The sequence below is a fragment of the Pituophis catenifer genome, unplaced genomic scaffold, assembly GCF_029215685.1.
Source record: "Pituophis catenifer annectens isolate HBS135680 unplaced genomic scaffold, rPitCat1.0.hap2 SCAF_6, whole genome shotgun sequence".
Taxonomy (NCBI): domain Eukaryota; kingdom Metazoa; phylum Chordata; class Lepidosauria; order Squamata; family Colubridae; genus Pituophis; species Pituophis catenifer.
The window spans coordinates 30,566,299-30,578,438 of NW_027256886.1; the positions used below are offsets into that span (position 1 = coordinate 30,566,299).

The following is a 12,140-nucleotide window of genomic DNA, read 5'->3' on the forward strand; positions in this document are numbered from 1 at the left end:
TACATATTTGCTTCATACTTACAAAAACATTGGTTGTACTTATATAATCTTTTTATATAATATAATCTTTTTAAAATATGCATTGTTAAAAGATCTGTATTCAGTATCAAAAGCATGTATGACACTGTCCTGTTTTTCCTGTTAAAATTTTCATGTTCTTCCTTGGAGCCTTTTGGAATACATGAATTTTATCCATTTATAATTAAATATTGATATTTGAATTTGAATTTGAATATGGCCCTTAGAACACTGTACAAAATTAAATAAATGTGACTGGCACGGGGGGAAAAACCGTTTTTGCTAAAACTAGACCATTTGCATTATTCTCTTTGTTGTTTTTCTTCCATGATAAGATCTGTTTTAACTGAGAAAAAAATAATTTATTTTTTAAAAAGTATTTTTCTAACTCATTGGATTTTTTTATCTAACTTGTAAAAAGATAAATTAAGTTCATATGGTAGTGATTCAGAGCAAAGAGCAAGTAATCATTCATATTTTTGTTCTGTTTTGTCTAGCTGCAATTGTAACAGCTCGGTCATCACCTCCTTGGTTTGTAGTGGATCGACCATTTTTATTCTTCATACGGCACAACCCTACAGGTAATTCTATGTCACACATTTTTTATATATTAGCTAAATTCAGACAGCATTCCTCCATAGAGAGACCTGAAGCTCAAAAACATTTCAGACTTGCTTCCGTGTCTTTCAAAATAAGGTTCCCAAACTCCCTTCTTCTTTATTGTTAATAAGAAATGTCTTTTCTTGACAGCAACAGAATAATCTGCAGCTGTGCAGGATTTAAACACTTAGGGGTTGTTGCCAGGAACAAATAGATTCTGTGTTTCATTAGTGTATTTCTTAGCTAATCTACATATTATGATGCATGCTTTGAAATAAAATGCCAACTCTTTGCTGAGTTCTGGCATCAGTTCCCAGATATGGGCAGCTTAGGACATCAAAGGCACATTATGCAACTCTGAAGATGCACAGTGGCCAATTGTCAACCACACATCTCAGAGCTTTGATCCATTTCTCATTGATATTCTAAACTAAACATAAGCCAGCTGCTAGGGAAGCCACCGTTTTCCCCTCCAAATATGATTCGGAAGGAGACTCAAATAAAGGTACATTTTAACAATAATCACAAAAAATACATTCAGTGGTTTATCGTTCTTTCTTCCCCTCTCCCACAAATTCATATACAGTAAAGACCAAATAAAGTTAAATCTGCTTTAAAGTAGTATTTTAATTATGATATGATTAGACATACTTAGGAACATACTGTACTTATTCAATGACAGAAAATTTGTGAACTCTTTAGAGCTATCCATACTCTGCAATAGTCTGATCTACAAAGCAATGAGTTTCATCTTAATCCTCTTAATAGATATATTTGGGTTAAACAGACACCACAAAAAACTGGAATGTAATGTCTGAATTGAATGAAGTGAATATCCGATGTCTTTGTTGAAAAAAGTATATAATTTAGTTGACCTGACCAAAATAAATGAGAACCACTCTGAGACCACATTGTGTAAACCAGGGCTGTCAAACTCGCGGTGTCATGTCATCACATGATGTATCGTGACTTTTTCCCCCTTCGCTAAACCAGGGGTGGGTGTGGCAAGCACGTGATGCATCCGGCCCGTGGACTGCGAGTTTGACACCCCTGATGTAAACCACGGTTGTTGGACATTTCAGTGTCACTCTATTGTTTTCAGAGTTCTTTGTGATGTACTTTTGAGTGGCTAATCATGAAAGTCCTTGGATCTCTATACCTCACACATATATTCTACAGATTCTTGTGTGAGACAGAGAGAATGAATGAATGAAGGAATTAGAAATTAATTGTGGCTCTTTATATACAGTAGATCCACCATAGAACATATTTACTGCCTTGTTGCTTTGCTTCTACCTTGGAGAAAAAATACTTTCCTCCCATTCTTTGCGCCCTTAAGATCTATCTATTTATTAATACTACCTTTGCATTAATCAAGACAAATAGAAAACTGTTCAATAGTTAATTATCTTTATTAGTATTACCATTATCAGGATATTGAAGATGAGTTTGCAATGCTTTTAGTTCTTGTCATTCCTGTTTATTTATCACCAGTATATTCAGTTCTCGTTAATATGCAATTAACAAGAGCCTTGGTAGTACAGTGATCTAAGAGTAATAGTAAGAGCCTTGGTAGTACAGTGGTCTAAGGCACCCTGTTATTAAGCTGGTTATTAAGACCAGATGCCTGCAATTACTGCAGGTTCAAATCTCGCCAAGGCTCAAGGTTGACTCAGCCTTCCATCCTTTCTAAGGTAGGTAAATTGAGGACCCAGTTGTGGGGGCAGTAAGCTGACTTTGTATAAATATACAAAAGAATGAAGGCTATTGCTTAGCGCATTGTAAGCCACCCTGAGTCTCTGGAGAAGGGCGGCATATAAATCAAATTTAAAAAAACAACAACAAGTCCTTAATAAATCTGCAAGGTTTATTTATTAGGAAGTTGTTGTGAAATGTAATTTGCCAGCAGGAAGGAAAGACCATGAAGCATTAAGAATGTGTTTAGATATGAACAAACTAGCATCATAGTACAGTTTAAAGAGTGAAGAAAGCAAAAGAGACAAAACACCTAAAACTTGGATAATAAATCGGTGATAGTAAGATAACCAGATGGCCATATTATTACCCACAAAACTTCATACATTTGGGAAGTGAAGATACAAAAAAGAGAGAGGTTAATATAATTAATATAATTAATATAATATAATATAATATAATATAATAAATATAATATAATATATAAATAATAATATAATATAATATAATATAATATAATGTAATGTAATGTAATGTAATGTAATGTAATGTAATGTAATATAATATAATATAATATAATATAATATGTAGTCACATTCCTGGAGTGCAGTTGTGATAGGACTGATTTTGTGCTATTAAGTCAGCTTAAACTTCCAGTAACCATGTAGATTTTTCTGATGACAGTCTGTCATTAACCTGGTCCCACAATTACAACAGAACACCCTTTAGTTAATCATACAACTAAACTGGTTTTTTATCTCTTCAAGTCTAGGCTTCTGCTCTCATATTGTCCTAGCTTTTGCTCTCTTCATTCATACTCATTTTTTTTCTTGTTCCAACTGTTCCATTGTTGGAACTGATTCCCTATGAAGTATCCACCCTTAACATGAAACTGAAGTGAGGCATAGCAGCCTCCTACCTATAGTTGTGTTCTTATTTACAGACTGTTTCTTTAGCCATTTTATTATTGTGAGCAAACTAAACTAATCCATCTACTTTGTACATTTCTGTACTAATGCTGCATGTATTTAGTAAATCTCAATAAAAGAACAAGGCATAGAAAAAGACTAAAAATAAATTACCCTATTAATGTAACACTAAAAGTGTACTGTAAAGCCAGTTTATCTAGTGGTTAAGGAACTGGGCTAGAAAGCAAGAGATTGTGAGTTCAAGTGCCGACTTGGCCATGAACACTAGCTGGGTGACCTTCAGCCAGTCACTCTTTCTTAGCCTAACCCACATCACAGGGTTGTTGTGGGGAAAATAGGAGGAAAGTGTGTTGGTGAATATGCTTCAAATTATTTATAAAAATAGTAAAGGTGGAATATATAAATACATAAATAATAAAGTCAAATTTGAGAAATACATTCCTGCAACATTAGCATAAATGAGATATTTGATCATTCTTAATCATAGCTGTGCATTCTGATATATTTAAAATAAAGACTTATTGAAAGGTACATTTTCCATTGGTTTTAGACAAATATTGAAGAGATTTTCAGCAACTAAGTTAACATAATAAATCTAAACATTAAAAAGATATTTAAGCCCTCAAGTAACTTATTAAAAACATTTAAACCTAGTAAGAAGTAGAGCGGCCATTTCCCATCTGCAAATATTTATGAGAAATTAAAGATTCATTTGTCAGCTATTTTCTTAATGGTCTTATTTTTTTTTCCCATGGTAAGCAGACACAAACATTTAATGAATTTCCACGCCCTTGCAAAACATTTAGAAAAATATGTCCCTGATTTTGACATAAGCACAATTTTAAAAATTATCAAGAGTCATTAAAAAATAGACTCTTACTGGGATATTTGTTTTTAAATAAATTGTTCATTGAATTAAAAATATTTTACATGGTTTAAGGGCTTTTTTAATGAAATAAACTTAATAACAGATTGAAGTATTACAGTATTATAAGTATTACAGACCTGTAGTGTCACAGTGGTTAGAATGCAGTACTGCAGGCTAACTCACTGCTCACTCCAGGAGTTCAATTCTAAGCAGCTCAAGGTTGACTCAGCCTTCCATCCTTCCAAGGTCAGTAAAATGAGGACCCAGATTGTTGGGGGAAATATGTCGACTCTGTAAACAGCTTAGAGAGATTTGTAAAGCACTGTGAAGCAGGCTTTAAGTCTAAGTGCTACTTGAATCTGCTTACAGTGCTATTTGAATCTGCTTACAGTCAAATCGTAACATTTCAAACACTTTGTAGACCTATGAAAATGTAACTGCTAACTGCTATCTAGTAGTTATATATTAATCAGTAACTTTAGAAATTGCTGTTTAGATGAAAACCTTGTGTTAAGGGTTTGTAACAACATTTTGTATATGTGAATTAATACAATTTCTGCAATAACATTTCTTGCTCAGGTGCTGTTTTGTTTATGGGACAAATCACCAAACCTTGAGTAAAGGAAGAGATTCTTTCCTTCTGAAGAAAACTAAAGATTGATGCCTTTGTACGGTTTAAATATTTTTGTATCCCGTTTTTCAGCTATGAACTAGCTGTGGAAATGTTGGTCATCTAGTTTTTGAAAAAGAACCTTAAGTAGCTGGAATTCTTATGGAAGAATAAAATGCCTTTTTGAAAACATTGTAAAGTTCCTTAAAACTACTGATTAGCTCTCTGTGCTAACAACTTTTGAAAATTTGTTGTTCTATTTCATATTGTCTTTAAACCCAGTTGAAATTAAAGGGACAAGTCTGATTTTGGTTTGCTTATGCCTTTCTACTACTCCAGTTCAGTAGTTGGGTGAGGCATTTGCCATTAGAAAGCAATTGAAAGCTTTAGCATTTTTTTTTATTTTAGTTTGTGCATGTTGCTAAGATTTAAACAACTAATGTCCCAATTAATGCCTTTGCATTGGTGTAATGTCAACTTGTCATTGCTAGTATACACTTTCTATAGATTTAAATTTTATATTTTTTGTACAAAGGAAAATAAAATCATAATGAACAGTCGAATCTAGTGCAAGAGTCAAAATGATATCGGAGGGAAACAATTACTCACAATTCAGAATGTTGAAAGTAAACTGTTACTATGCTAAAATTTCCATGTGATAAAATAATTCCTGTAAGGAACGACCTGCATTTTGGAATACTTCTGTTAAGTAAATTTTCAAAATGTTCCATTCTGTCTGCATGTTAGTAATTCATTGTATTGTATTGGACAATAAGGGTGTGATGGCTCAGCGGTCAAAGATGCTGAACTTGTCAGTTGGAAAGCTGACAGCCCAGGTTCAAGCTTCTAGCGCCGCACAACAGTGAGTTCCTGTGCTGTTCCCAGCTCCTGCCCACCTAGCAGTTTGAAAGCATGCAAATGTGAGTAGATTAATAGGTACCACATCAATAGGAAGATAACAACATTCCATGCACCTTTGGTATATATAGCCATGCTGGCAACATGACCACAGAAAATGTCTTCAGGCAATGCTGGTTCCTTCAGCCAAGAAACAGAGATAAGCACCATGCCCTAGAGTAGGATGCAATTAGACAGAGAAACCTTTACCTTTTTATTAGAGAATAATGTCATGTCAACTATATTCCTGAAATATATTTGCATGCTACAAATATTTTAAACCAATATCTTCAGATATAGGAGAAACTGTCCATTATTGAAATAGCCCTAAAATCATTTTTAAAATATTAAAATTATTTTCCCCAACAATATAATTACCCTGGATAAAGCTCTGTTTTTTCCTTATGTCATGGAAAGAAGGTTACAACTTTTTCATCTATTGGAAAGTATTTTAATTGTTCCAGATAACATGTGCTTTGTATGTCCTTCTGATATGCTTCTCTTAAAAGATAATTTTGGTACAATTCAATGGAAGATTTTTGTAACAGCTTCCACATGGATATGTAGAATATTTTTCAGTGTCAGGCATAAATACTCCAGAAAGCTGAATGCGGAAAAAATGTAATACTGTGTATAAGCATGGACATCACTATTGGTTGTTAAATCAGTTGATTTTTCTAAAATGTATTCTATTCAACCCTATGATTTTTTAGGAACTCAATTGAAAAAAAAAATGAATTAAAAGAAAAATCACATTCTGCCAATTTTCTACCATTAGAGTTTAAAAATGGTTCTATTGCCTGAAAATATCTGAAAAACTTCTGTGTTAAATTGATGAATTTTATCTGTAGCATTAAAAAAATTATGTTCAGTGTAACTTTTATTTAACAATATTTGTATATCACTTTATTGCAAGACTCTAATGATTCACAATAATTGAATAGTTCATAAAACTATTGTTACCTTAAAATTACCAAATACAAAAAATTCTACATAGACCAAATATAGCAGCTACAGTTCTTATCAAAGTATTATCTAGAGTCCCAAGAAAGATACTGTAATAGTTTTCATCTCTTTTGGAATACAAGGAAAGGGCAATCCCAATTTTTCCTTAGGGACCAAGGGAAAAGCGAGCCCACATCCTAAACCATCTGGGGACAGAAAATCAGGAGCATACACACAAGGCAGGATAATTCTACTTTGAGGAGCCAATCCTGTAAAAATCAAGATCTTCAGCCATAGAGATGAAGCTGCTGGTACAGATTACTATATCATATGCTTGCTTACATGAAGTATTTTATATGTTTCTGATTGTCTTTATTGCTGCTTCACACTTTTCCTAATACTCATTAAACAAATGTTAGATCCGAAGCTATACAAATTTATTAGCAAATTGTGACATGATAAAGAATTAGACAATTACTTTCAAGATTTTTCTTGACCCTATTTTATGTCTGTGTTGAGTGTAGTAATTGATGGACTTTATTTACTCTTTGGGATAAGGTTTGGCAATAAAAATATTTGTGGAATGGAACCTGGAAAGCAAATATTGTCTGCTACATTATGATTGCTGAAAAAATTCCAGTTGCTTTTGAAAATAAGAATTATACATTAAAGTTAAAATTTACTTGATTAGAAGACTAACTTTTTCTACAAACACATAGAAGAGTGTCAGGAGCAGCTGTATAGTTTTATGCATTTGAGAACAAACTACAACTTGAATTGCAGAATATTTGTCTTGGAAGGCTCAGTATCGTTATTCCTGGCAATTGTGAAAATGTACTATTCTGCTTTTGGATTTTCTGAATGCTTGCATATCTTTGCCAGTGAATCTTACCAGGGGTCCATGTGTGTTATAAAAGAAATGTGAAAAAAGAACACCAAAGTTTGGTGCTTTTTTCAAGTGTGCAAAAATAGAGAATATCCAGAAAGGGGTAATATCGTGTAGTACTCTCTCCTTAAGTCATCTTTTTTTTTTTTCGTAATGATTCTTAGGAGAATTTAAAGTTGAGTTTGCTTTAATCTTCAGCAATTAATTGGACAAGTTCTAAAAACAGAAATATATCAAATCTACATTCAGACAATTCAGCCATCAGCAGACACACAGAAATAAACAATATCTAACTTTCAAATGAAACAATCAAAAGAGAAACAAAAAAAAAACCTTAAACACCTCACTAGCAATCAACACAGAGAGATTAAGCACAACTCTTCTCTGTTCACAGCAGTGAACAGAGATTAATACCAAATGAACACCAGACCAACAATCAAGAAGCAAACAATACCACAATTAAGAAACTATCAACTCCAGACAAACAAGCTAACAGTAAATAACAGTCCAATCAAGGAACCACCAGCTCTCTTTCCACCAAGGACAGGGCAAGCCATTAGCATATAACATGAGAGCAAATCCTACTCCCTTACTAGCACTGACAATGTTACCAAGTTTCATAATGAAACATCTGCAAGGAAACAACCAGGTTCAAAGAGTCCACAAAAATGTATCTAGTAATAAAATTGGTCAAAAAGATTTTATATACCATTTCATTATTACAATATGACCAATTACATTCTCTTCAAAAAAAGAAATAAACAGTTTATTAATTAATGCTTAAAATTTATATAATCACCCTTTCAATTGTTTATGCTAATAATTTACATTAGTATTTGGATTTAACAGATGCTACTTAAGTGTTATGATGTTTCAGTATCAAGGCTATTAATTTACAATGTGGTATTCTAAAACCATCTGTTTTTTATTATTTATTTCTATTGCCTTTAATAACAAAAAAGTTCTTTAATAAAAAAAAAAAGCCTGACATGTTTCTTTTACTTTTTTGCTAAAAGTACCTTTTTTATTGCATATGTTTGAGAATGATTATCTCCTGCTTATAAAGTTTAAAAATCATTCTTTCAAGAGGGCACAACTGTCCTACTGGTTGAATAACTTGTTTTCATACAGTACTGTAAAGCCAAAATAAAGTTTCAGCACCATCTTGTGGACAGATCACTACTCTAACAATGCAAAGAAATTTATGTTGCAGTATATTGTTGTCATTTCTACTCCAGGTAATCCTCTATTTACAACCATTTGTTTAGTGACTGTTCAAAATTACAGTGGCACTGAAAAAAATGACTTATGACATTTTTCGTAACTATAATTATTATAGCACCCCCATGGTCACGTGACCAAAATTCAGATCCAACTGCTTCATACCAGTGGTGAAATCTAAAATTTGTTACTACCGGTTCTGTGGGCATGGCTTGGTGGGGGTGGTGTTAATGTGAGTGGGTGGGTGTGGCCATTTTTTTTTTTTACTTTTAAAACCATTTTTTCTACAACCTCTTCGGCGAAGAGGTTGTAAAAAAATACTTTCAAAAGGTTCTGATGATCCCAGCTGAGCTGCCTGATCGTCAGAGACTTTTTCTTTTAAATGCCTCTGACGATCAGGCAACTCAGCTTGGATCGTCAGAGGTATTTAAAAGAAAAAAAAGGTTTTTTTCTTTTAAGAGCCTTTGAGGATCCCAGCTGAGCCACGCAATCATCAGAGGCTTTTTTTTTTTACTTTTAAAAGCATTTTTTCGGCCGAAGAGGTTGTAGAAAAAAATGCTTTTAAAAGTAAAAAAAAGCCTCTGATGATTGTGTGGCTCAGCTCGGCATGGGGGGGTGCAGGGATTTTTGCTACCGGTTCTCCGAACCATCCGCCTCCATCGCTACCGGATCAGGTGATCCGGTCCGAACCAGGAGCATTTCACCCCTGCTTCATACTAATGACAGTTGCAATTCCTGAGGTTATCTGATCACCTTTTGCAACCTTTTGACAAGCTAAGTCAATGGAGAAGCTAGATTCACTTAACAACTATGTTATTAACTTAACAACTGCAGTGATTCACTTAACAACTGCAACAAGAAAGATAGTAAAATGGGGCATAATTCATTTAACAACTATCGCTTTATTGTTAAACAGAAATGTTGGACTCAATTGTGATCATAAGTTGAGGACTACTGTATTGAATTAATTGAACATCATTACAAATAATTACAAACATTAAACACATTAGAGTTGATGTCTGTATAAAAAGATAAACACTTTATTTGCTTTACTTGAGCGTGCTATAATAGACTGGAAAAGTAAGCACTGAAATATTGTATTTGATATTAATTGCTATGATTTATGCACAAGTATTCTAACAGAAAACAGTGGAAAAGATAATAATGAAGGAAAGGCAATATGTTTTACTACTTTTCAAATATATGAATGGCTGTCTTAAACATAAAACACTTCTGTCCCAGAAGTAAATAAATACAATCAAAAGAAAAGAGAATTTGATTAAAGAGTAAATGAATTTTCCCTTCATTTCACAAGCAAACAAGGAGTGGGCATCTATTAGTGATGTTGTCATGGATCTCCTGTATTGGTAATGGCTGGCATTAGTAATGCTAAGTATAACTAACTTGCTGAAGTAAATTTGGCAGTGATTAGTTGAAGACAACTTGGGAACCTGCTGTACATTGCTTTGAGTTTTTCTCATTGTTACCTTATTTCCATCACCTGAAAGAACTACACAGCTAACCTTTCCCTTGGACTAAAAAAATCTAATCTTTGTTATACAATATAAATACAATAGTGTACAATATAATTCCTACGCAAAATAGTCTCTGAGGAAAATATTGCTTTTCACGAATGAAGACGAATATACGTGTCCCAGGATAATATTGCTTCTCTTTATCCAGTTTTCTTCTACTACTTTTTGGGGGCTAGATTTTAAAATAACATTTTTTTCCTTGAAAAGGCTTGAGGGAAGTTCCACTGTGTAAATTTCCTTGGGAGAGCTAGGTTTGGCTCAGAGCCTTTTCTGCTCCTAGCTGGCTCAGTAAATGTGGGAAGGGTTTGTCCTGTAACTTCAAAGGCATATATTATTTTGCCCTCCCATTCTACAATAAAACTTTTGATGAAATCATTCCTTCTTTCCCTACTTAGATATGAACGCAACTGCCAATCAGCAAAGGAAAATATATTTTTCCCATCTGGTAACAGGCTCACTTTCACACATTGTTCAGCAGCTTCCTTTCCCCAGTGCAGTTCCTCAACTCCCAACTGCTTTGCAATATAAATAAAGTTTTTCCAGCACAATTTTTTTAAATGTATACCTAATGATAGTTTTCATTAAATGCCCACATTACATTAAAGCGCACCAACAGAAATACAATAAAGTTTCAGTAATTCAAATTCATCATATTTAAATTAGGGGTGATTAGGAAAAGTTCTCAGGAAAAGTTTAACAATGTGTCTGTTATTTAAATGTCTAAAATCTTAACATATTTTAAAATACATTTTAAAAATACATTTTAAAAATATTTTTTAAAAAATATATTTTTAAAAAGTATAAATGATTCTTGATAATCATTTCAAAATTATTTTCTCTGTTAGGAGAAAATAATTTTGAAACTTTCTGTAAGATTTGTTCGTACTAAAGATTTGCTTATGATTAAAAAACAGAAGGCAACACAGGGCTCATCCGTAAGTTGGAACATATACTGATAGAGGTTTATTTATTATTTCAATTTCAAGGCCGCCTAACTCTGTGGTGACTCTGGCAGTTTACAGATAAAATTTTAAAGAAAATAAATACTATCAGTAGGAAAAAGAGTATATCCAATAAAAACTCAAAAAAAAAAAAAAGAGCCAATAACCCTGAGGGCATGGGAAAACAAGCGGATCTTATGTGATTTACAAAAGATCACAAAAGACCTCAGGGGCAGCGGGAGGAAGACTATGGATATCATTACAAAGGGCCAGGAGTTTACAAAGGGCTTAGAAGGACAGGAAAGCCTGGAGAAACTTGCCCATGGGGTCAAGACTTTACAACTAACAACAACAAAAAAAAAAGTTTTCAGAAAAAGTCTGCTTCCTAGATCCCATAAAATGACCCTGCGTAACAAATGGGACCTGGAGTGTGTCTATTCTACCTGATCAGACAGGCAGGAATATATGAGGACACACAGTGACGTAAGTATCAGGCCTTTTGCTACGCATGGCTTTATAAATGAAAACCAACTCCTTGAATTGCAGTCAAATGGCAACCAAGTACCGCTCCAAGTCAGCAGAAACACATGCCACATATTGTGACACACCCATTACTATCCCTGCCACTGCATTCTGGACCAGTTAAGAGTTTCTGGATAGTCAAAGGACGGCAACCCCATGTAGAGCACTTCGCAGCAATCCAACTGAGAGGTGACCAAGTGACCGCCTGAAGAGCTGTGTATTAAAGCCCTTCAATTACTTGTTAGTAAGTACCAGCGTTTTCTGACCTTTTTTTGGGGGGGGGGTCTTTACTCCTCAGTATCCCCAGTAAAATAGCTGGCTGGGAATTCTGGGAGCTGAAGTCCACATATCTTCAAGCCGCTAAGGTTTATTCTACAGTCCAGGGGTCCCCAAACTTGGCAGGTTTAAGACTTGTGGACTTCAATTAATACAATGGAACACTATTTTATTTATTTTTATTTATTTAGTTCAAT

At 33.8% G+C, this 12,140-nt stretch overlaps 1 protein-coding gene across 1 annotated transcript in view; it reads left to right on the plus strand.

Moving 5' to 3' along the window:
* SERPINE2 (serpin family E member 2) overlaps positions 1–6,323 on the plus strand; it is a 29,956-nt gene extending 23,633 nt beyond the window's left edge. Inside the window, exons 8-9 of the mRNA XM_070945080.1 lie at positions 516–599; positions 4,690–6,323. Coding sequence (XP_070801181.1) covers positions 516–599; positions 4,690–4,727 — 122 coding nt within the window. The 3' untranslated portion in view covers positions 4,728–6,323. The remainder of the gene's footprint in view (positions 1–515; positions 600–4,689) is intronic.
* The last annotated feature ends 5,817 nt before the right edge of the window (positions 6,324–12,140 follow it).